Raw genomic sequence first — 25,993 nt, forward strand, 5'->3', positions numbered from 1 at the left:
ATGATTATATAGTGACAGGCAGACACAGTACTGCTGGAACACACCCAGAGGGATAAAGCCAACCAATCTTAACTAAATTCTGCCTCTACCACCAACCTCCACACAACTCAGAGTGCAGCTCAGGACACCACTGCCCAGCACATTTCTGACTCCAAGTGTGGCCTACATGCTGTAACTCATCAAGTCATACAAGCAAGATGTCTCTGATGACCTGTGCAAAGCCTGGGTGCTGATGGTTTCAGCAGGGAATGGCAGAGAAGCACTAAGAGAAGAAAATGAAAATGCAGCCTGGAGAGAGGCCACAAGGAAATGCACAGGAAGCTCATAGGAAAGAACAGCAATGCTGAGAGCTGTGTCAGGGCTGTGTGGACATAGTCAGCTTACTGATCCCTCACCTGTATTTCCAGCACCACAAAGAGACTGTGCTGGGGGAGCGACCTTTGCTCCTGCACTGAGCTCTCTGCGTGAGCTGCTCAAATCTGCAAAACAGGGCCAGTTCAAGTTGGGAGAGGTGGAATTAGCAAAGTATGAGGAGAGACCCAGTTTTGTCTGAGCTTAAGACAAGATTTCAGGAAAAGCAGCATTCTAAAGCTTCTTTGCGAAATGGAGATTAATGCAACAAATTGCTTAGCAACTTGGTTCACTTCGTGCTTGAAGAGTCCACAGATCTACAGTGATCCCACATGCTTTGAGGGAGTATAATGAACATCTTAACTTTAGCAAGGGGGTTCAGGTTTTACTTCAGTTACTGTGAGAAACAAAAACCTAAAATATACTGATATGTCTGCAGATGGCTAAGGAGCTGTCAACACATTTTCTTCTTTTATTCTCTAAAGAATTCTGAAACCTATACATAAACAACTGCAGAGGAGCTAAGTTAACTACAGGAAAAAATCAAATCAATTAAACTGTCCTGAGAATAATTATTTTTACTTCAAAGTTCTGTGCCAAAGGTGAAAATGAACAATAGAAAACAACACATTTCATGATAAGAAGACAAGTCATTTGTTGTGTTTCTGTTTACTTGGCTTCTGCATTGAGACCTAACTACAGCAAGCAGACCCCTCACTGTACTACATTCAGTGGGCTGTGTCCAGAGGGTGCAGGAAAAGTTCCCTGCTGCTGTCTGGCTCACCTGTATAAGGTCTGCTCTGAAGTACAGCTGCACCACTGTGTCCTCAGTGTCTCCAGAAGAGATGAGCCAGAGCACAGTGTGTGCTTCAAGTCCAAAGGACCTGACCTGAACAGCAAGCGGGGCACAGCAACTTGTGCTCTGGAGAAGGGCAGCGTTTGGGATCCCACAGGGTAGCAAAGGCCTGCTCACATCAGGCATCAGAAAGCTGATCCTGCGCCAAAGAACACCGATCTGACGAAAAGTACAATGGCTGGATGTACAGTATAGTGGGTGGGGGATGTTTTGTACCACATTTTCTTCTGTAACCACATCTCTGATGGGATGCCTCGTTTTATTTGAGAGCCTATCCAGCACAGTGTGTAGGTCCCAGCTGCCCAGGAGAAGGGCTTTGTCCTTATGCCCCATATCACCTCTCCCCATTGCCTTTCACTCCTCTTCTTGCAGCCTTATGTAATGGTATGAAATACCCAAACACACTTTGGATGGTGTATTTTCCTCATTGAAACATCAACCGCATCTTTACACTTCACGTACACTTGCCACACAGTTGAAGTGATGCTTTGGAAATGAACACAAACGTTCGCAAATTGAACCAAATATGTTTTCCTTTCAGTTAATCTGCTATTTTTAATTCCATTCATTGCCACCACACCAAACTGCGGGATGCTCCCCCTGGCACCACTTCAGAAGCCCCACCATTACATCGTGCTCAGTGCTACTGATGCAGGGTGATCTGCTGAGATTTCTGGGCATTTACTAAATTTCACATGTGGTTCCCTAAAACGGACATCTGCAGACCCTTAAGTTTTACCCATTTTTGCCAAGTACTTTACATATATTTCCAGTAACGCAGTGGTTGCATCCTGACATTCAAAGCAGAGGTAAATGCTTTACTAACCACTAAGTATATAACAGTGCAATGAGAAATGAATACAGTGATGAGTCTTGTGTTTCAAATCCAACAACAACAACCCCAACTGCTGTGATCCTGCTGACTGTATTCCTCAACAAAGTCCCAAGATGCTGACTGTAAGAAAAAACAGACAAACCACATTTATCACTCACTTGGACTCCCACCAGCCCCAGGATTACAGGACAGACATATTTTCACTCGCTTCTGGAGACAAGCTGTAGCTGTAATTCTTGCCCTGACAGCAATCTTCTATTCTTATTTATCCACTTTATTTTCTCCCTGTTTTCCACATGTATACTCACCGCTTTTTATCGATCACATTTAACATATGTCCTCTTTGTTTTCAGTCTAAAAAGGATGGAAGTTTAGTGTGCTGTCTTCATGAAATGCAGGCTGCAGCCAGCATGACACTTCACGTTAAGCCTCATTAAAACAAAATACTGTACTTTGCATTTGAAAGCCAGCAATTTTAATCATATTACAGGAATAACTGGGCTAAGTCACATTGGTACTCCAACAAAAGCATGGGCAGGCTGAAAGGTCACTACTACCAAGTGTGATTTCTTTACCTTTGTCACTTTCCAGAGTTGAATTCAAAATTCACTGAACTTCACAGCCAACAAGATCATAGAATCCTTTAAATTGGAAGAGACCTTTCAAGGCCATCTAGTCCAACTCCCCTGCAATGAACAGAGAGGTAATCATCCATCTATACTCAGCTCTGGTGAGGCCGCATCTTGAGTATTGTGTTCAGTTTTGGGCTGCTCACTACAAGAAAGACATTGAGGCCCTGGAACGTGTCCAGAGAAGGGCAACAAAACTGGTGAGGGGTCTGGAGCACAAGTCTGATGAAGAGCGGCTGGGGGAGCTGGGATTGTTTAGTCTGTAGAAGAGGAGGCTCAGGGGAGACCTTATTGCACTCTACAACTTCCTGAAGGGAGGTTGTGATGAGGAGGAGCTTGGGGCCTCTTCTCCCAGGCAACAGACAGGACCTGAGGAAATGGCTGCAAGTTGTACCAGAATTAGTTTAGACTAGACATAAGAAGGAACTTTTTCTCTCAGTGGTCAGGCACTGGAATGGCTGCCCAGGGAGGTGGTGGAGTTGCTGTCCCTGGCAGTGTTCAAGAGGTGTCTGGATGAGGAGCTACAAGATATGGTTTAGAGGACTGTGGTAGCAACACTAATGGGAGGACAGTTGGACTAGGTGATCTTGTGGGTCCTTTCCAACCTTGTGATTCTATGATATTCCACCCTCTACCTGTACTAAAGACTTCACATTTGGACACCCCAATTCACCACACCACAGCTTCCGAGAGGTAACTGCTTATACTCATTTTCCCTGCTGCTTTCTTTGCAGCCTTTCCCTGCAAGCCTCATTTGCAGGAAGGTGCTGCACGAGCCATCCCACACATCGCATAACAGCTTGAAAGAGAAACATTTCCACCCAAATCATGAACTATCAGTAATCTTCCAGAGCCTTCCAGAGCTCACCACAGGCGGCTCATCTTAAGATTCTGATGCTGTTACGGTCTGTTGGCAACGTAACACCACCTGGCAAGAAAGGAGAACGGAAGATTAAGTTTAAGTTTCAGGGAGGTGGTGGAGTCACCGACCATGGGAGTGTTCAAGAAACGTCTGGATGTTGTGTTGATGAATATGATTTAGCTGGGAAGTATTGGTAATGGTTGGACTAGATGATCTTCTAGGTCTTTTCCAACCTTGATAATTCCGTGATTCTGTTTATAAGTTCGGTTGGCAGTTTGTTCCTGGTTATTGTGCAACTCAGCACATCGAACCAGGAGGCACGGCCATGGCAAGGGGCGGGAAGATGTTGGTTCGGGGCTGTGTCACCTCCCGGCGGGGGGCGGATCCGGAGCGCTGGGTGCCGCCCATGTGACGCGGCGGCGCTCGGGAGCGGATCGTGCAGAGGAAGCGCTGCCGGGCGGGAGTTGCTGTTCCTCGCTGTGCCGCCGCCATGGGCCGGAGAGCCGCGCTGCCGCTGGCCGCTTTTTGCCTCGCTTCAGCGCTCTGCGGGCTGGCGGCTGGGAGCACTTTGGAGCCCACGCTCAGCGACGCGGGTGAGTTCCCCCCCCCCTCCCGCTACCACCCCACCTCCCTACGCCTCGGGCGGCCGCCGACGGGACAGCCCCTCCTTCCTTGCCGTCCCCTGCCCGTTGCGCGGGGCGGGACGACCCGGAGCCGCTTCCTTGGGCGGCAGGTCGGTGCGCGGAGAGCCCGGCGGAGCGGCCCGTTATCGGGGTGGAGGCTGAGTCACGGCGGAGGCTCCGCTCCGGGAACTCGGCGCTGCCCGGGGCTGCGGGCGGGGCTGACGTCAGCGGGGCCGCGCTCCGTGCGGCGGGAGGGGGCGGTGTGCGAGCGAGCGGTGCGGCACCAGCCCGCGGTGTACAGTGAGAGTGCTGCCTTCCTATGGAGAACGGGGCAGTGCTATTGCCGTGCCTCTTTGGTAGGAGTTGGTAAAGGGATTTTGTACCTGTTCCTATCCAACGGCAGTGCTATCCAAGCGCAGTTCCAATCGCCCAAATACAGAAGTTAGAGAGCTGGTGTATTTCTGGTTGTTATCGTGATTGCCAAAGATTTGTGATTAGCCACATTCCCTTTGCTGGGGAGCAGGATGGAGGAAAGCAAAGGGTCACCCATCGGTTTGCATTATACTCAACCAGTAGGAGACTGCAGTGGTTTTGGGGTTGCTTTCTTTTCTGAGTACGATGGCCGTGACTAAGTCTTATTCAAAGCTAATGTCTTGAAATTGGAGATTGAGGGCAGAGTTGATTTGATCCAGATACTGGACGTGTTGATATTGTGGTTTTAAGGCTACAGCGCCGGGCTGAGATTGACATAACAACACAGCTGGACTGGTTGGGCAGCTGGCTTCTGCTGGGATCAAAGCAGGGATAGTCTGACTTCTGCCTTCCTTTCTATGCATTTGTGTATGACGTCCTTTAAGCTCTCGTCTTTATTTCCCTTCTGCTGCTTGGTTGTTTTTTACTAGCCAGCTGTATTACTTAACAGTGAAACGCAATCAAAAGGAACTAAGCTCCTCATCCGAGGTTTTATTAAGTTTCTGCAGTATAAATTTAGTGGGCTTTGTTAATTTCATTAGAGTCGTATGTTTCTGTTTGTCCAGATTCCCCGTTGTTAGGCTACTTGAGGCATTATCTTGATGTATATGTGAGGTCTGGTTTCGGGCTATCAGTAGCACTGAGAAGGAAATAGAAATGCTTTTAACAAGATATAAACTGTAACCTTTAGGAGCGGTTGGCTCAATGTGAAAGACTGTGCCTTAAACCAGGAGGTCTGTAGGTGAGAATTTATACCTCTAGGAACTGAACTCGTTCTTCTTACAAGGATTATTTTGTCCTAATCAGCATATCTGTTTTTGTTGTTTGTTCTTTTTTTTCCCCTTCAGACATCTGTGGAAATATTACTACGTGTAGTTCGTGTATTGGTAACAGCACAGGCTGCGGGTGGATCAAATGTAACGGTAAGGACTGTGCAGTGCCTTTAACCCAACTAGATCTCATGTATTTATGTTAATGTTCACTACCGCGAATAGATTGCTCTGTTCGATAGCCTTACGAAGCATTAACTCATAACTTGCATCTGTTGCTGAGCAGGTTTGAAGTTCTTATATGGAGACACCTGAAAATGTTCAAAATAGTCTTAGATTTGATAGGTTTCTGATTTAAGTCTGTGCTGTTGATGAGCTGATGTTTTCTAGGTGGTTCAGAATGTTAGTAGAGCAAACTACCTGCTTGTGTGCGCTCTGAAGGAGTCAGGAGGGATTCTGAGGGGCAGGTGCATCCTGGTGCTGCAGTCCTTTTTGAGGTTATCATAGAACCATAGAATGAATCATAGAATCATGGAATGGCCTGGGTTGAAAAAGAACCTCAAAGATCTAGTTTCTACAGCCCTGCCTCAGGCAGGGTCACCAACCACTAGACCAGGCTGCCCAGAGACACATCCAGCCTAGTCTTGAATGCCTCCAGATGCGGCATTCACAACCTCCTTGGGCATGCCATAGACCTGATCACAGCCACTACTCTGGAACTGAAAAGGAATTCATTAAATGAGATTAATGTCTTAAGTAGTGTTCCTAAAACTATGAATTGCATCCCACTGAAACGAGTGTGGTGGTGTCCCCAAAATGTAAAGCATTAGCTGGCCTCATTCAGAGCTTTCTATTCCCTATTATAGGGAAGATGGGTATAAGTACATGTAGGTGACCTCTGGTACTCTCTTGTTGAGTTGACAAAGCTGCTGTTGACAGAATCACACGAGGACCACAGCTTCTCTAAGGAGAATCATTTGTACTTTTTAAATGAGGTGGATATAGACAAAATGAGTTGAGTAGAGAATGGCTTGGCTGTAATAATAACCTTGTAGATAGATAGTATATGAAAGCCAAGCTAGTTCAGAACTGTTGTTAAGAATTCTGGATGTTGTTTGTCCGGTAGAGGCATTTTTACAGGAAGATGCTCTTAGAAATCTTACCTATGTTGCCTGACCAGCAGATACATGCACAGATTTCTCAGCTGTGTGAAATAACTTCTACGAGGAAAGGATAAAATCTGAATCAAGGGAGAAAGGTGCACAGCCAGCCAATAAAAACTGATGTCTTAATGTCAAGGATCTATTGAAGAGCTAAGTTTTTCACTGCATGTAGAATTCCTAAGGCAGTAAGGATTTATGCCATTTCTGCAGATAGGAAATGTTTAACTTACTGCCACAAACAGTGGAAAAACTGATCAATTCTATAGGCCTTGAAGGAGAAGTACAAGAGATTGTTAGAGAAAAACAGCGTTTAACCAAGGAAGCGTGTTGCTTAAATGTGATGGAGTAGCTGTAGTGAAAGAATATATTAACCTCTGTAATTTTTAACCATTAATGTCATAGTGAGGTCATGTACGTGGAAGTGGTTTTAATGTTATCCTGTCTAGAAGATGGTGTTTGGTTTATCCTGAGAACAATTTATTAGTGTTTAAGAACAAGCTCTAAATGATTATTTTCTAAATTCTACTGATTTAAATACTCTTTTTCTTACAGATTCACACACGTGTATAAATGGAACGGAAGCAAGTTCTGAAGCATATAAGGGGTGTACACTTGAAAAACAATGCTTACGTGAGTACTTAAACAATACGGAAGCTAAATATCTGAAGTATAACAAGTCTCATTTGCACCTCCTTAATTTGTTGAACTTAATACCTTCCACGATTTACATATGATTGTACAAGTATGTAAATAAGCCATTTGCTTCCAGCTTAAACCCGTTATGTGATACTACAATACACAGTTTTATTGTTCATTCAGTAACTGCTGTTGCTTCAAGAAGCTTGACATACTTGAGTAGACAAGTTTGTTTGCCTACTGCCTTGGTTTCTTAAGCTGAAGTTTCCTATTAGGTATAGCCTCGCCTATTTAGAAGCACTTGAAAGATGTTAAGTAAGGAACTTCTCAGTTTCTTTAAGAGAGTGAGCTTCATTTTAAATAAAAAACATTTCACATGTTGAATCAGTTCTTCACTTGAGATGGAGTAAATAGGAGTGGAAAAATAGCAAACCTGCTTTGTTAACTTCAGAGCTTCATGCAGTCCTGAAATGGAGGGTCTGTGTTACAGAACCATCATGCTGGATACATGCTTAGTTCCTTATGTGCTTTGTGCTCTTCATTAATTTGTGCTTTCTGTGCGAGGCAGATTTGGGGGTTATGAATTGATTTAGATTAAATACAGAACTTTGCTTTTGCGCAAGCTGCCCGATCTTTCTGAAAGCTGACAAGAAATAGATTTTAAAGTAGAGTTTTCTGGTTTTAAGATGAAAAAAAAAATGCAGTGCTCTTGTCTGGATTAGTTCGAGAGTGCTGCTGGAAGAGGCTGGCTCACACCAATGGAAATGAAGCTTTCATGCTGCTTCTGGTGGTAGTGGCCAGTCAGAAGTAATGCTGCTGGACTTAAACTTCTGTGTTATTTCTAAAACTATAACAACTGCTCCTTAACCAGTGGAAAATTCCAAAGTACCTGGTTTTTTTTCAGCGCTTTCCAAAAACAGCATGTTATTAAAATGTTTTGTTGTATACCTGAGAGTAGCATTTCTACCATCTGTTCATATTCAACCTTGTAGCGAGGCTACTGGGATGCTGCATTCAGTTTCTGCATATTCAAGGAAATTTAATTGTAACCCTTAGTAGAGAATCCTGCCTGGGATCAGAGGAACCTGTATATACCTCATCAGGTCTCCATTATCCAAGGTGGCAGAAAACCAGTGTACCCTGAATAGTGTGACTTGTATGGTACAGACTGTCTCATGTTACATCTGGCCTAGTTTTGTGCATGGAGCTGGCAGTGAGCAGTGTTGCCATGGGAGCACTGGGCTGCATGTGGGCAGGGTGATAGTACTGTGATAGTAGCGTCACGTAACTTTGTCCAGTCTCCTGCCCAGCTTCTCCTGCTGGCCTCTGCTTATGCAGCCCAGTCAGGCTGGAGGAGCGATGGACGGGGACCAACCAGTGACAGTCCTTCTCTGTAAGTCAGCTAAAATCAGTTGGCTGTGACATGGGTGGTTGGGGAAAGAAAGATGACATCTTTGCTCAGCGATCTCCACTCCCCAGCTATGACTGATTCCTCCTGCCAAGTATTCTGTTTTAAAACAGAAGAGTTAGATTAGCATTGTCTGTTGTTAATGAGATTTGTTCTTAATAATGAGACAGTGTTATGGTTCAGTACTACATTTTTGGAGGTTGAAATGGAAAAACATAAAGGCGGGCCTAAGCTGGCTTGATGGAAGAAGAACCAAACGGGGAGTGCTGATTCTGGTATATCCAAAGCGTCTCTGTAGAATCAGGCTTCTCTGGTTTCCTGCTGAACAGAATTGCTTCAAGATGCTGAAAAAAAATAAAATTAATGAATTCTAAAGTCTTCTGGACATAATGGTATTCTGGCAGGAAGTTTGCTGAGTCATGAGTGTTCACAGTGTTACGAAGCAGCAGGTTAGATGAGCTGTCCACGTGGGATTAGGTCGGATAATGCAGTAAATTGTAGAAAGTTCTTTACTGGGATTTGTACACCTATACTAGCAACAGCCCTCAGAACAGACAGCTTTAGTTAAGCTTTCAGATTCTTGAGGATGTCCTGGTCGTCACCTCCCACCTCTGGATTCAGCTGTCTAACCACTCTGATTTCTTGGCCTTGATAGGTCAGATTTAATCACACCTCCAATGATGTGGGGATTTACTGATTACCTATTTGGCTACTGCATAAAACCTATGCACTGCTCTTGCAGTAGGGCTGTTCTCCCTTTTGGTTTGCTTTGAGGAATCTTAGTTGATGTAGTCTACAGGGATGTTCTACACAAATTTGCACCATGAGGTTGAACACTGAACTGCCTACAGCGTATTTTTTCATCTATTCATTTAAAGCAACTTGTGCTGTTAGTGTGGTGTTTGTAGTTTCAGATCAGAACTGCAATAGCATTCAGTGCTATATGAGTCCCTAGAGCTCAGCCTGTTACAATTCTCCAGTTAAAAGCAGTCATTAATGTCTTTTTATTCTTTCACAGCTCCTACACCTGTTCCTTTTTCTAATACTACTACGCTGCCTTCTAATACTACTACAGAATCACCTTCCAATGCTACTACAGCGTCTTCCAATACCACAACTGGTCCTGTTACCACAGCCCATCCTACCGCAGGTAATATAAAGAAACGTGACCCAGGGAGGCGATGAGTAAATGTGTGGGATTGCTTAGTGAACAGCAGAGTGAGCTTGAAAATTTAATGCCAGCGATAATGCACTATGCATTGCTAAGATTGCTTCTGTTGTCCTTTGTGGAATGGTGATAAACTAGGACTTAGTGAATGAAAAAGAGAACGAGGGATTTATTTTTCCTGCAGATCACTGTGGTAGTGTGGCTGCTTAACATCTGAGGTATGAAATACATAAATGATTCCAAGACCTGGAGAAAGTGAACTGTATAAACTGTAACAGTTGGAAGTGTTTCCTTCCAGTATTTTCTCAGTGGTAATTGTGTTACATTAGTCATTTCCACTAAGGATGAGGTTTTTACGGATTGGCTTTTTGTTACTCAATCCAGAAACATTTATTCTCCCACATGGTACTGACTTAATCTTATCTTTGGAAGCATCTACTGCTTAAAGTAGCTGGGAGGTAACTAGAGTTGGTGCTTGAGGACGCTCACAACAGCTTACAGCATACAGTGTCAGCGTACAGTGAGCTGACATTTAGCTTCGAGCAAAAGAACAAATGCTGGCACTTATCCCAGGCACATAGTGCAATACTCATTAGTTGTTAGTAATACTAATCTTGTGGGGTGGGAAAGGTCAGAGACCCATAGTTCTGTTTTGATAAACAACTGTTAGGAGACAGTGTAGCTACAGGTGAGTGTTCACACATTCCAGTGATGTCATTGGTTGGTAATGAATTTTAGGGGAGAAGTGTTCAGTATTCTGTATTTATCTCCTGGCTAGAGGTACTACATTGAAGTATCGAAGTACAATAAATACTGTTTCTAAAGGCTATTTATTGAGAGCCCTTTGCCTTGATGCAGCTGTCTTGTTTCTCATTCACATACCAACATCTATTGTTTTTTAAAAAAGGTGTTTTTTATATAAGCAAAAAATCACTGATATGTGAAGAACCTTGAAATATTTGGGTAATGATCACATAGTTGGGCTGTGATCCTTCCTGCAGAAAGCTGGCTTAATGCCATGCAGCTGAACATCTAAATTGTGTGGGGTACAGTCTGATATCAAAGCTTATTCTCACCGAAGCAAAACAAAACAAATCATTGATGTAAGAACTTACTTATATCAAACTTTGCTCTTGAAGCTTACAGCGTGTGCACACTGTCTGAATTTAAGTTTTCTCTCATACAGCTCCAAACATCACCAATACCACTACGCTTGCTCCTGTATCTACGACTCCCATTACTTCAGCTGCCAAAACAACCAGTGTTCCAGGTAATGGCTAATATGAGTATACTTGAAGCACAAACCACTTAGATGTTTATGTTAATTAAGAAGTGTTGTCTTTAAAGATGCTTAGCTTTGTGCCTAATTTAATTCTGTTGAAATGACATAGCAAGGTGTGCAATAAGGCTAGTTGATGAGACATTTAATGTCAGAAACACGTTGGTCAAACTGTGTAAACTGGCCACTTTGTGACAGTAGGACAGGAAGTTTGCTTATAAATTCAGCTGCAGGACTTAATTTGAAAGCTCTTCTTTTATCTTGCTGCGTAATAATGGAATACCTTTAAAAATAAAGACATCCAGTGATGGGAACAAGTAACTTATAGTATTCCATTCCAGCATCTGCCCTGAATATGCTGTTTCATGAGAAGCTGTAATGAGGTGAAGCCCTTTAAAAGCAGATGGCTGTTGCTTCTAGATTCATGTGTTGTGGCTTCAGTTGGTTTCTTTACTGCAGGAGTTACACTTGCAATAGATTGAAGATGATGTGAATTTATGCAAAAAATTGGAACAAGCAGGAAAGTCTGGAAAATACGTTTTCACTGACCATATACAATATTATACTTGTATGGAAAGGAGGAATACTTGGTCAGTACTGAGGGCCAAAGCAGTTTGGCAATAACAGCTAGTCTTTTTGCACACATTACTTAATTAAATGACAGTATCACTTGCCAGCAGCTGCATTTATCCATACCTTTACTTTTATTTATGATGTTTTGTCTGAGGAATCTTAAATACAAGGAAGTCACATTGCTTAAACTGTAAGTCTCGTGACCTCTAACTGTATATGTTGTTTGGCAGGTACAAATGCTACAGTGACTCCTGCACCTTCTTCGCGCAAGTCTACGTTTGATGCTGCCAGTTTCATAGGTGGAATTGTCCTTGTTCTGGGTCTGCAAGCTGTTATTTTCTTTCTGTACAAATTCTGCAGGTCGAAAGACCGAAACTATCACACACTTTAGGACCTGTCACTTTATAATGGACTAGTAGCTCAATACCTGTAGTTCACTGAACCAAAATATTTTCTGTTGCTCATGGAAGACAGCAGTTCATAATACCCTTTATATCTCTAAAAGAAGACTTGGAAAGAATATTTTTGCAACATTATACTTGGCAAGAGGTAATGTGAATCTCTCCAGCAGGTTTACTTGCAATATTCTGCATGGGTTCTAATGGCTGTCTTTTCTTTAGTGGCTGCTGCTGTGGGACTTCTTTTGATATGCCAAATGTAAACATCCAGAGATTCTTATTCAGTGGTGACACTGTCTTGAGTAGATAATCTCATGACTTATCGTGAAGGCTAATTTAATCAACATTTGATAAAGTATCCCAAAGTTTCCCTTCAGTTTTGTCAAGAAGTGAATTATTGGTGACTGACTTCAGGGAGCGAAATACCCTTTTTACTAGCTTGTAACTCATGCAGTGTGCTGCTAGGAGGGTGAGTGAAATTGTAGAAGTAGAAAATGTCTTAGTGGAGTCAAAAAAACCCCATATAGATATATTTCTTTTTTTTTTTAATACAAGAAAAAAAGATGGCTAGATAAAATACTGCATTCCAAACTGAAATCCTGTGCCCTTTCCAACTAATGTTGAAGGTGGAGGGGATGTGTATGGGATAATTCATGTAAAGAGGAAATGAAAATTAGTGCCTTAAATGACTGAGAATTAGTAGGCTGCAAAAGCGTCCCACCTTTCTCAAAGATAAGTCAAATATTTAGGTACTAGCTTTATATAGGAGAGCAGAAACTTGAGTATGTGTGATTGAGCATTCCAGTTTCAGAATCTCTACACTGAATAACTGGCCCTTATTGACTGTTTTTGAGAGTGAGGGAGCATGGTACAGTAATGTTCAGCTACAAGCTGGCTTTAAGTTGTTTACCTTTTTTGTTCTGACATGCAAAGGCCAACCATAAAATTAAGTGATTCGAAGAGTTCGAAGTACTGTTCTCTCCCAGTTTGAAAAGGCAACAATTTGCATTTATACTTGAAATAGCGTTTAGGGAAATCCTGACTTTTCTTAAGCTTACTTGTTAAAACTTCATTTCAATTCTTTTTAACCTTTGTGTATGTCTGCTTGCTGCAGGAGCTATTCAAAGTAATCAGAGGATCTACTGATTTGATTTGAGTCAGGATTGCTTTCCTTTTGTCCTTGTTTTTTTTCCCTAGATTCATTCCTGCTGTCAGTTTTGTATGACCGCGTAGTGAACTGGTTAAGGAAATCTATTCAGCCAAATGCTATTTTATTTTTTTAAACTTGGCTGGATCACCCCTGTGATCCGAGAGTAAGCAAAGGTATGTCATTGCCAAAGTAGATTACGCAAACACCTTCAAGAATAAGCCCACAGGAAAAACTGAAGTACAGATAAAATGAAGCAGTGGGTATAGCACATGATAGAAGCTTTTGATGACACCCCTTGATCATCAGTTTTAGGGTGATCTGTAGTACTGTCTCACTAGCTTTGATCTGACTAGAATTTGGCACCAGTGCAACGAAAGGATAACATTGATGCAGGTAACTGTCTCGGTGGTGTAGCTTAGATATTAAATTGTTTGCAGATTACTGAAGTGCACAATTGCTTCTTGGTGTTCTTCTAGTTCGATTGACATTATTGTGCTGCATAGAAAACTCAAATTACCATAAAAGTACAAAATCTGTTCTCAAGTACTGTATTTTCGAGTTCATGAGCTTGTGGTTTTCTAAACAAAACTAAGACAATCAGCTCAGGTTCTTTGAAACAGAAGTGAGCAGCCAGCTTCCAGCAACAGCGTGTGTGGGTTAGATGGTATAACTTTGGCCTTATTGTGAAATAATTTAATCTGCCCTTTCCCTATCCCAGAACTATTTTATTACGTGTTTAAAGAGATATCCATGAGCTTGTATTCTGTGCTTTGAAGTGAGCAAAATACTCTCCTAAAGTGTGACAATTCTCAGCTCAGCAAAGCAGACTGTATTCCTAGTACATATACATACATATATATATATATTTGGCCTCCAAGGGCTATCTTTTGGGAAAACATGCAGAAAAATGCTACACAACACTTCACAGCATGGAGGACTTCGCTACAAAAGCATTGCTCTGTAAAATGTTGCTAAAATGCTTATTTGTGAGCTATGCTGATCCTGATTTAAGTTGTAAAATACGTTGGTAAAGCGAACTCAAATAATTTTTCAAGTGCCTTAAAATTGCTTAATCTTTATGCCTCAAATTTTATTTAAAAGGGTAGAATGAATACCTTGCCTTAGTTACTAAAGTTTTCTTGGTGCCAGCAATTGCTACTTTCCAATACTTTAGGAAACCCAGGGTTTTTGATGCGTACAGATACCAGTCTCAAAAACTCAAGCTTGTACTGCATCAATTCAGTCATACTGGAAGGCCTGCACTGCACGTTGGTTGCTCATTGGCCTTGCCAACAAGGTGCAATCCACAATTGACGGAGTTGCAGCTTCGGCTTTTCTTGTTCAGTTGTCTGGGGGAGGGAAGGCTGGATTATACACTGTCACCGTGTGCTTGGCTGTCTCACTATAAAAACAAATTGCTCCTTTGCGAAACTGCAATATCAGCTAATCTGTGCTGTATAATAACAAATAACCTGAGGTAATAACTTGCAGTTTTTTCTCGGCCTTGTGTTTTGAAGTGGAAGGTAGCTCATAGATCTGTAGTTGTATTTGCCCCTGAATCAATTTTAGGCACTGAACTGTAGTGACTCTTCAAGTTACCTGGCTTTTTCTTGAAGCCAATTGTGCAAGTAGCAAGCTGTTATCTTATGAATGTTCTTTGCAAGCGTTGCTGTAAAAGTTTGTTTTGTCTTCAGTGGAAGAAAACTGAAACAGTTGTAATCACAAAACCAAATTGATAAATAAAATCTGTTGAATGGAATTTTACTATCAAACTTTCTTTCATGTGAGCGTGACCGTCTGCCAAGTTTCTGGAGATAAGAGCTGTTTTCTTATGGCAGTTGAGCACTGAGGAAAGCAGGGGAGTGAAAAGTTTGACAAGTTAATCTAGCGCTCTGAAATAGTTTTAAGTTAGCACTTGGTCTGTGCAAAATGTAAATTCAGATTTAGAACAGTCTTCACAAAGTATTTTAGGTCATGTTTTTATGGTAGGCTAACCATTTCCTTGCCTTAAAGCCAAAGCACAGCCGTGTCATTATTATTTGTTCCACTTGTGGCAACCTGCAAGTCTAATGCCTAACGCTCCACTTTCTCATAGCTGTAATACTTGTTGGCCTGTGTTGTGTGGCACCAGGCAAGCTGTTAATAATGATCCTCTTCATCGCAGTATTTAAGATCCCTAGTTTTCATAAAACAAAAGGCATTGCTCCAGACTTTCTCTCCTGATTACCTACACAAAGATGAGTGTTTGCTAGGAAATGATTGTCAGTATGCTTGAAAAAGAGAACTGAGAGCGTGCAATTATGTAGTCACACACTGACTAAAACTGAACAGCTCTGAGTGAACTAACCTCAGTAGTTTCACACCATGACTTCAGTGGTTTTGTGAGTTGTGAATGTGTCACAAGGGTAGTACTGGCATAATTCAGTCTGTAGTGAGAAGTCTTCAAAACCCGAAGTACTTGTGCTTCTGGAAAAGCTGTGTGGAAATGGAGGAAACCCGGAGTTCCTCAATGGATTTAAAATGATTTTGCCTTCCAGAGAATCATCCATTATATTGTGCAGTCAGGGACTGTATTGCATTTTTGCTACAGTGCATCAATGAAAGCTTATGTGGGATTACTTGTCCCTATAGCACCGGCCTTCTTAGTGCTTTTCTTGGAGGGAGCTCTTCTCTAGGTAGAGCATTTATTCAAAATGCATCTTTGAATCACCTTTGAATGTTGCTCTGTTGAGTTCCAAAAGAAGTATTTTATCAAGACGCTGCAGTTATCCTGAGACATCCCTTTCCTTTTTATCACTACAATGGTATGTAAGTACTTAGTGGGGATAGCATTCTACTTCTAAATTGGCTTCTGATTCTTGGGATGGGCTACAATCACACTTGATAGCTTCTTTAGCAACGTTTGACTGTAGATAGTTCTCAGTCCCCTTTTTATTCATTTAAGGCATGCCTTAGAAAGCACACGTATTATTTGTAACTGCTTCCACAGTATTCTGATTGCTCTGTGACTTGTTCTAATGTAGCGCTGTAGTGGCAAGCTTGAATGAAATAAAAAGGCTCTCTTCAGTATTGTTGAAGGATGTCAGCCTTATTCAAGGAATACTCTATATAATACTGCAAGGTTTCTAACAAAAGTTAGATTTCCATTGGTGTTGAAATCAATGCAGTGCTGTTAAGGCTTGCAAGAATTCTCATTCTAGGTCTTGGTTATTTAGAAATTAGTAATAAGATGTACAGTTAGTCACATCCACAAGCATCCAGCTTCTGGATGCTGGAAGACACATAGGTTTGAATAGTAGCTCATCATCAAAAATTGCAGTACAGTTTGACGCATCTCTGAAAAACAAACAGCTCTTGACTCCTTTATTGGCTGGTTTATTAAAGCAAGCACTTTTGACATGCAAGAGAATTGCAGATAATAAGGCATAAGCAATGCAGTACGGCACTATGCAAGGAGCTGTTCTTCCCCTTTCTAGGGGGAAGAGGGAGAAGATTCTAGGGGAGGTAGAGATGCTGACGTTTCTGATGATTCATTTTTGAACATTAAAGATTCAATATAAGGCAGCAACCTCTGGGGGTAAAAGCAGTCAGCAGACAGGATGTGGTGTTTTAAGGGTTGCAACAGGGCAAGCAGTTAAAAAATAATACAAAACGCGTAACATCAACACTTTTGCTCTGAGAACTTAGCTGTGCTTTGCACTGCCACCTTCCAAGGTCAATGCAATAAAAGGAGGCCTTTTAATCCTCTCCAGGCTGCACTGTGAAGGTAGAACATGTAATTCTGCTCTTGCTCAGAAGGACCACTTGGTACCTGAAGCAGATCAGTGGATTAACTGGCTACAGCTGGTACTGATACTACGCCAAAATATACTGCATTGAGTGTGCCCTCAGCAAGGCCAACTGTGTTCAGGGCTGCATTAACAAAGGAGTGGCCAGGAGGGAGAGAGGTGTGACTGCCCCCTGTACTCAGCTCTTGTGAGGCCCCATCTGCAGTACTGTGTCCAGGCCTGGGGTACCCAGTACAGGAAGGATGTGGAGCTCTTGGAGTGGGTACAAAGGAAGGCCACTATGATGATCAGAGGGCTGGAGAACCTCTCCTGTAAGGAAAGGTTGAGGGAACTGAGCTTGTTTAGCTTGGACAAGAGAAGGCTCCAGGGAGACCTCATTGTGGCCTTCCAGTACTTGAAGGGAGCACATAAACAGGCAGGAGAACAGCTATTTACAAGGGTGGAGAGTGATAGAACAAGGGGGAATGGTTGTAAACTGAGACAGGGGAGGTTTATGTTAGAAATTAGGAGGAAGTTTTTCACACAGAGGGTGGTGACGCACTGGAACAGGTTGCCCAAAGAGGTTGTGGATGCCCCGTCACTGGAGGCATTCAAGGCCAGGCTGGATGTGGCCTTGGGCAGCCTGGTCTGGTGGCTGGCCATTCTATGATATTGGAAGTATACATGGAGAATAGCACTGGAGAGTTGCTGCCTCCCTTTGATTTGTATATAAACGAGCTTCTCTTTAAGACTGCCAACTCATCAGTAATTTCTAAAATGCCCCGGGCTGACTAGAAACGCATCTAAGTTTACTTCCAGACCCATCTGTGTTCCCATAGCTGCATGAAGGCAGTAGGAAGAGGTTTTTCACTGAGGTGTGGCAACAGCCTGTCTGCTGCACTGTTTCCGTCTGCTGGGTACCTGAAAGCAAAAGCAACACAGGAAGAGTCACCATCCACTGCATGATACTGCAGGCTGGGGGGAGTTTCCTGGCAGCTAAATGCAGCCACCCCCACATCCCTCCATTTTTCCACAGTATGAAAAACCAAGTGGAAATGTTTTCCTTTTTGCTAGCCATGCACAGTGGCTGCCTGGTCTTTGAAGATAATTCTGTGAAGGGATGGGTGAAACCTGCCTGGGTATATATACAAGCCACAGTTTGCAAAGTAGCAAATGAGTTACTTGTTTTGCAACCATATCAGACTGTTAACCACCAACATCAGTGATGCTTACTGTCTTCGGTCTTTGAGTGTTTCTTCTTTTTACAGCGCTGCTTCTTGGGTCAGGATCCAACGGCTCTTGCTTGTAGTCCTCAAGCTGAGTGAATGCTGCAGTCTTGTTATTCCGGATCTGAGCTGCGGAATCTGGAGTATTATTGACAACACGGTTCGAGTGGGATTTGAATTGAATAAATTCCAAGGCTGTTGTTTCTATAACATCTAGCAAAATGAAAAACACTCAGGCTAGTTCTAACAATGGCATGCTTCTTAGCCTGGAAAAAGTGGTTCGTATATGGTATTCACACAAGGCAGAACAAAAACTATTTGCAGTGTTTTTGTGTGTCAGCTCAGCCCAAGCCCTTCTCTTTCATAGTAATGAGAGTATCAGCACTTATACCCCCAGCAGGAGACAGGTTAGTGAAGCAGAAAATTCTTGCTGCCTCATCATGTGCATCTACTCTCCTTGTATCTCTGGCTTTTGTGGTACTGTTCAAAGCTAGGATGAAAAGATGCGGGAGTGGAAGAGTTAGTTAATATATTCCCTGGTAAATTCTAGTCTAGCTTGTTGTTGTTTTTCCTATTTATTTATTTGGTGTGCAATTTAGGGATTGCCCATCTGCATGAGTTTGTCAGACTGAAGGGCCAGTAGGATTTTGATACCATGGAGAAAAGCAGCCATTTCAGGCCAGTAGGAATAAAAATCCTTTATCAGTGTTCTAAGAAACTTGAATTATGTAAGCACTGTAAAGAACAAAAACAAAGAAGAAACAGCAAAGAAGAACAATATCTGGTAAAGCTTTACGTTCCAGTCAGTCAGTTAAGTCAGTTAAGATCTGGAAAGTTCTCACTGCTATTTTGGGTTCCTCTAAAGGTACCTGGAATCATAGTCATGCATCTCCTTGAATTACCAGTTTGACTGTCCCTCATGATTTGTAAGCAAGCTGTTGGAAGACCAGAGACACTAATAAAGCCAATATCCTACACTTGAGATCCTTGGTTTCTTAACTGCCTCCTCCTCTGAATGTAGCCCTCCTCGGATTTCCCATAATATTTTTACAGTGCAAAAGATGACATGAGTTGTGGTTTAAAGCTATTAATGTGGGACTCAGTTTTTCTTGCGCTGCTTGAGTGAAAAAAGGCACGTGGCTTTTGAGTCCTGGCTTTTCCTCAAGATTAGTTTAGGCTCTTCTCTTCCACTTTTGTTATGGAGTAGGGCTTCTCTTTCATACTTGGCTGAAGTTACCAATTGGTTCAAAGGTTATGGAAGGATCTAGGAAGGTGGCACATAGCCCATAAAACATATTGTCCCAAGAAAGCAGGTTGCAACATGCAATCTATCTTTACCTGCAGTCACGTTCCTCTGGGAAACTGCAGCTTCCAGCTTATAAACTTGACATGGCAGTTCATCAATGTTATGGAAGGCCTCCAGGTTTAAGCTGAACTCTTGGGTTAACTGGCTTCTTATCTAAAAGGTGGTAAAAGGATTAATGTCAGCAACAGAAATTCATCGTCTAACAACTCTGGCTCAAAGCAGGAGCCTAGATTTAAAGGAAAGAATGTAGATGCCCTGCGAGCTCTTGTGAATCAGAGGCCACTGCTTCCATAATTACAGTTTTGCTAAGCATGTCTGTGATCCCCCTGAATGCATAACACAACAGCAACAGGGCAAATTGCCATTCTGGTTATTGTTTAATAGGAGGGCATCGCAGGAGGAAAGTAAAAACAATACAGAGGACTTCTCTTACTGTTCTCTGTGTGTAGCCCTCCCTCCAATTCCAGGGCAGAGGTGTGTGAAAAAAAGCAAGCGGCTGTTTGCTCATTTCTCCCACGGACTGCATAGTTTGATAACCAAATTTAAATATAGAGCTTGTTAGTGCTAATGATCATGTAGGGGCTGGCTGGGGCTGCCGTGCTGCATTGCTGTTGTGCCTTCTGCTCTCCTGGAAGCTAATCCAGCTGCTGGCACCTCCGTGTTCTTCAAGGGTTCTTTTGTAAACACAGCAAAACAGTTCAGAGTCCCATCACAGGCAGAAAATAAATCTGTGGCCTCATGTCCACAGTCACTGTTTTGGCAGAAGTCTTACTGCTGTGTGAGTTTGCTCGGAGAATGTGCCAGCAGCATGAGGAATTATTCCCAGCAGAATAGCATTTGTCATCCTGACTCTTTCTGCAGGATGAACAGTCAATGTTTTCACCTTGATGCCTCAGGAGACTGAAGACAGAATGCACTTGCTTGGCTTGCAGGAGAGGCATTCAGGCACATTACAAAGTTTTTCCTCTCTAGATCAAGAACACCAGGGCTAGCACACTTCAGTGGCTTCGGTGTTGTCAATGAGGAGATTGATTCCTCTAGTTAAAGCCTAATCAAGTGGTTTCCAAACTTTTGTTTTGCAGACTACACTACAAAAGAAACACTGCATTTTTCACAGCAAAAGGATTGCTCTGCCATTTGTGCTATCCCTATAGTTCTTTTTACAGGGGGATGCCTGGAAGTGGACTTCAGTACTCAGTTATACTAAATTCAGGATTAGCAATACAGTAACCAACTTAACTTAAACACAGTGTATCAGTTTGGTACCATGCTATGAGTTTATTTAATTAAAAAACTTGTGCCATTTCTGTGGCCAGACTGAGTTAAAGCTGCCCCCTTCCCCATGTGTTCACTTGGTAGTTCAGTGCCAAGGCTCCTACTGTAGGATCCAGGTCCAGAGCAGTGGGAGGGCTGCTCTGAAGTGCTGAGAAAGTCATGCACTTGATGGGATATGCTCAGTGCTGGAACTAGAGACGTTGCTCCAGAAATGTTAGTTTCTCTTCCTGGAATGCGTAGTTAGAATTTACCTGCTGCAAAGCTGTTTTGGCCCTTTTCTGTTGAAGTAGTCCTGTTTTAGAAGGCTTTTTAGCTTCCTTCACCAGGCATTTTATCTTCTGCCCTTTCTCTTCCATCTCTTCAAGTGGCTTCTCTGTGTTTTGAGCTTTCACCACACTGAGAATTTGTCTTCTCCTGGCTTCCTGTGTTTTCTGATGTTCCATTTCCAACAGCATTTGTTTCTACAACATGAGATCATGAAGGTTTCAGGCTTGGATTTCTTCCCCCAGTTCTCACATGCACCTTTTAGATTTCTTAATGGTGTGACCAGCTCTTAAATGTCATCCCTAATTTAACTGAATAAGGAGAGACCCCATCCCACATGGCTTGGTGGTGAAGAGGATGAAATGTTGTCATTAAATCGGAATTATTGTCAGGTCTTACCAAAAGAGTAGAATCAAACCAAAACCCAAAACAAAATCTATTTTGCAGGAACAGGGAGCACAAGAGAAGGGTAAGTAAGTGGGAGGGAGAATAGAGTAGTGTAATTACAGCATTGCTTGTGAGAGAGAAAAGCCTCAAAACAATGTTCGTGTTTAGAACTTGTTCAATTGCAAGTAAACAAGAAGGCAGTTGGTTCCAATTTCCTCAGTTTGCTGTAATTTACTTTCTGCAATCAGCCTCTGGTCTGCATGTGAGACTTGTCTTTAAAAGCAAAGCGTAAACACAGGAAGGGGGGGAGGGTGAAATGAGCACATCTTTTTTGAACAATGCTGTTTATATGCTGCATGCAGAGAAAGCCAGTAACTGTGGCTGTGTTTTAGGCTGTATCACAACAGAATGCAATTGTATGACAAACCCCAGCTATTAATTCAGGCCTTGTCATGCAGCCAAGGGTTGTGGAATAAAGTCTGTGATTCGTAAACACCTTCATCACTATCTGTACCAAGGAAAGAAAATTAGGAAGAAGAGAAAGAAGCAGAAGCTGAAATAGAAGTAAAACTGAAACCAACAACAAAAAATGGCTGCTAAAAAGGTGGTGGATGCAGTGGATCCTTCAAAAGTGAACTGGCAACTTGTCAGTTCAGAAAACCACTTTACCATTCAGATTCAACCCCACGTCAGTGAAAAACCTGAATACAAAGTCAGAGCTCAAAGCACTCAGACCCCAAACGTTTTTCACTGGAGATCTCTAAGCTGAACAAAGTCTGAAGGTTCATAGGTCAATAAGCTCAGTACTGAGCATCAGATTTGACATTTTATTGTCACATGCCCCAGCATTTACCTTAATTACCCTTATACCGGAATGAATGAGTTGGTTTGGCAAAACAGCCTTTTCCAGAAAGACCTTAACTTGAAAGTGTTCAGACATATTATCATTTCTATGATTAATCATATTTTTACAACATCATTTCTCATTTCCAATTTTCAGTTTGTCTGATGTCAACTTCAAGGCACTGCCTCTCATTTACACCTTTCTCTAAGCCCCCTTTCGCATCGGCTATTCTCTCCCTACAAAAGTGTCTGTAGAATATAATCAAGTCATTCTCCTTTTAGACAGGCACAATATATAAATTCCTTTGATAGACTGTTTTCAGCAGCTCTCAAGAATCATTTTTTTGTAATCCTTTTCCACACCTTCTCAATCTTTTCTCATCTTTTTATAGTGCACCCAGAGGCAGTATTGAAATGCGCTGTATGTAGATACAAACCTGTTTTTAATCTTATCTGTGCTATTCTGCTTTTTATAAATTAAAAGACTGCACCATCCATCCTTTCCACTGCCGCACCACACGGTCATTCATTTGCCTGTTATGATCCCTGCCCCTTCCAGGGATACGGATATCCTGCTCTGTAGAAATCTTGCTTCCCATCTCATTCTTCATCTAGTTACACACTACAAAGCTTCTTGGAGGAATATTCGAGTTACCAAGTTCTCTGTACGATTCTGTACAGCTGCTCTGCCTACATCATTATCCGCTAAATGTGAAGCATCAAATTCACTAACATGAAAGATGTCATTGGCAAACTTTATAATCCATAATTTTATATTTATTTCCACACCACTGACTGAAATCTCGAATACTGACAGTTCTGCCACCAACTCCACTAGAAATCCATCAGAAGCCATTTTCACTTAATGAAAATAACACATTTCTAGATGTCAAAAAACCTAGCTCTTAATCCAGTCAGCATTTTTATTGATACTACATAAGATATTAAAATTAAAGTACAGAAGGCGTACACTGCTAGCCCAACTGTTATAAGATTATTCCAAATATGTATTATATCTCTTGCATTATGCTTATATACCTAGCTCGTAATCTTATCAGGCAAATGAGGTGAGGTTGGTTTGGCAAGGCTTATTTTCCATAGTCGTCTTGCCTGGCATTAATCAGGTTGCACGTGAGGGGTGTGCTTTTCAGTTTGCCTCCTCTTCTCCAGGCTGAACATTCCCAGTTCCTTCAGCCTCTCCTCATATGGCCTGTGCTCCAGACCCCTCACCAGCTTTGTTGCCCTATCCTGCATTATTGACAGCATATGTGCATATAGTGCCTACTGCTCTCATTTTGGTGTGGGACTTGAACTTTTCAAAATGCTACAGTTTTTCCCTAGTTCTACATGCAATGGTGGAAAGGCTCAAATGGACACACTATTTCCGTGCTATAAAATCTGTATTTAGCTTCAGTAATAGTATTACATATTTGGTTTTGAATCCGTTTATCTCCTAAAATAACAGTAGGCAAAATCCTCATTAAAGCAAGCAAGGTGGAGAGGAGAATTCAGTTTGCTATGCTGATGAACAAGGACCCATTTAATTCAGATACCTGCTTATGCAGCTGTTTCTTTAGCTTGTCATTTTCTGCTTGAGATTTTTCAAGAGCTTTCCATGCAGACACAAGCTGACCCTGCAATGAAGTCACCTCTTGTTCTGCCATCATCTTTGCATTAAGACACTCTTTTTTGTTTTGAAGAGCTTCCTGTAAGCAGAAAGTACATGACTGGAACAGTTACAAGAGCAGTGATTTTCTCTTCTACATCGTGGTAGATTTCTTACAAAGTAATCTCTAAGAGATTTTTAGTAAAGTAGTATTGAATTGTTCACATTTTCTTCTATCAAGGGCTGATTTTTAATAATAATCTTTCACACAGCACTACTGCATGTCTTTACTTGTATTCACAAATCAACAATTCAAATTCTTGTGTGTAAAGAAGCTCAGAGCAAAATTTCATCTTCCTTGCACATTAGAAAGACCTGTCCATTTAATAATCTGTTTATTCCTTCATTGTCTGTACAGGAAAAAAATGTGTGTGATGTAGCTTGTTTTCCTTCTGGGCAGGGTCTTTTTGTCCGTTTTAAGCACAAACACAAATGTGTATGTATATACATGCTGTTACATCAGCTACGGATTTAATGGCCTGCCCTCTCTGCTTTCCTGCCCTGGCAAGAGCCAGGTTCAGCAGCCTCTGCACTTAGAGCAGAATACAAGTTCTTGGATCTGCAGGATTGCTGCAGGATCACACAGAAGAAAGCTCTGTCTCGGTGAGACGAGCTACTTTATCATTTTCAAAAGACAAAAATTCCCATTTATTTTTCTTAGCTTCAGACTTTCCTTTTAAATAGCTCTTATTTAAATCTACAAGTTTGCAGTAATTCAATCCATCTTTGACCGATTTACACTTAATATCAATTAATAAATCATTCTAACAATTCAGCATCAGTGTGATGTAGCTGAACTGAACACATGCACATCCAGCTTTATTTGGCTTTAAAATTAACAAGCATAGAAAAGCCACTTTGCTTTCACTCTTTATAAGTTAGCAAATATGATCCTCTCTGCCCTTCCTTTACTTGACATGTGTGGCTAATTAACCTACTCGGCAATCAATAACCTGTTTGTTCCATTCTAATCAGCCTCATTTAAAGCAGCACGGCACTCTTCTCTCCATTCATCTTCACTTTAGTTTAATTCTCTCATTTTTGTGCTTCATCTCGTACTTCTGTAATTAAATTTATAAAGCTTATTCTGTGCTCTGCCTTGTTTAAGCAGATACCAATTTTGGGGGGAAAAAAAACAAACAAAAAGCAACCAATAAAGCAAACAAAAAACCCTCAGCATTTGGCCTCATTCATTTTCACTTCGTGCCTGCTTGTCCTCTTTTTTGACATGATTTCATCAGTTATGAAATAGCTTATTTTGATAAAGTGCCATAGTTACTCTTCTGAGTCAACAGCAGAATTAGGAATACTGTAGGCTGCTCACCCTTCCTAGATTCTGTCTTGAAGAAGGCTGATTTGTTTCATGATCTTCACAGCTAAAGACTACCCTCACATCCACAACTTAAAGGGGGAAAAAGAAATCTGCATTTATACCTAAAATCTTCGGTTACCATCAGAGCATATATGCTCACTGAATAATAATGTCTGCCCAATCTGACTACTAACTTAGTAGACAATTTAGCATGAAAAACAGATACAACGATAGGAAGTATGACCTTCTCAGCGTGTCTCAGCTTTGCAGAGAGCTGTGCTTTCTGAGTGGTGTGTTTCCAGCAGTTCAGAGCCCTCAGCTTGCACACCAACTTGCTTAGGCTGATATTTTCATCCTGCAAGATCTGCAGCTGCTCCTGCTAAAGGAGACATCAGTAAGCGCAGACACCCACAAAGATCACATACTCCAATAAGTACATGTGGTTTTGAAGTAAATACAATTGTGAGAGCATGCGACTATTTGTATTTCATTTTAATTCTCAAGTGTTCAAACTTTGCTGTTTGAAACAATGCAGTCTTTGGCAATAAACTTCTATTACTGTGTCTCCAGGGAAACAGGAAATGTGAACATTGCCCAGAAACTGAGGAACAAATGGAAGAAACATAATCAAAAATAACAAGCAGGTATGTCCCTCAGAAATGAAGCACAGTTAATGATGATAAAAACTGTAATTAAGCCAGATGGAGCTTCTGGTTCATGCAGTAGTGGTAGCCTGGTTCACCCTAACTGCAGTCTACTTATTAAGAACAACATT

General features: G+C 41.9%; 2 protein-coding genes across 2 annotated transcripts in view; one reads left to right on the forward strand and one right to left on the reverse strand.

Moving 5' to 3' along the window:
• The first annotated feature begins 3,958 nt into the window (after window positions 1-3,958).
• CD164 (CD164 molecule) lies at window positions 3,959-14,931 on the forward strand. The gene is made up of 6 exons (XM_015858672.3): window positions 3,959-4,126; window positions 5,476-5,550; window positions 7,113-7,190; window positions 9,623-9,754; window positions 10,959-11,042; window positions 11,855-14,931. The coding sequence occupies exons 1-6, from the start codon at window positions 4,024-4,026 to the stop codon at window positions 12,013-12,015; spliced, it is 633 nt and encodes a 210-aa protein (XP_015714158.2). The 5' UTR covers window positions 3,959-4,023; the 3' UTR covers window positions 12,016-14,931.
• Window positions 14,932-17,611: 2,680 nt separating this feature from the next.
• The window catches only part of CCDC162P (coiled-coil domain containing 162), a 78,334-nt gene continuing 69,952 nt past the window's right edge, over window positions 17,612-25,993 (reverse strand). The window contains 7 exon segments of the mRNA XM_015858674.3: window positions 17,612-17,842; window positions 17,844-17,860; window positions 18,173-18,303; window positions 19,504-19,624; window positions 20,998-21,207; window positions 23,794-23,946; window positions 25,463-25,597. Of these exon segments, the coding sequence (XP_015714160.2) occupies window positions 17,749-17,842; window positions 17,844-17,860; window positions 18,173-18,303; window positions 19,504-19,624; window positions 20,998-21,207; window positions 23,794-23,946; window positions 25,463-25,597 (861 nt within the window). The 3' untranslated portion in view covers window positions 17,612-17,748.

This window comes from Coturnix japonica, chromosome 3 (genome assembly GCF_054131305.1).
Source record: "Coturnix japonica strain WE chromosome 3, WE-NBRP24, whole genome shotgun sequence".
Taxonomy (NCBI): domain Eukaryota; kingdom Metazoa; phylum Chordata; class Aves; order Galliformes; family Phasianidae; genus Coturnix; species Coturnix japonica.

What these genes read in the sequence shown, in the direction of transcription:
- CD164 (XM_015858672.3), top strand. Translation starts at nt 4,024, where the DNA reads ATGGGCCGGAGAGCCGCGCTGCCGCTGGCCGCTTTTTGCCTCGCTTCA. An exon ending in CGGGTGGATCAAATGTAACG is followed by an intron (nt 5,551 to 7,112) that starts GTAAGGACTGTG and finishes TTTTTCTTACAG; the next exon opens with ATTCACACACGTGTATAAAT. An exon ending in CAAAACAACCAGTGTTCCAG is followed by an intron (nt 11,043 to 11,854) that starts GTAATGGCTAAT and finishes GTTGTTTGGCAG; the next exon opens with GTACAAATGCTACAGTGACT.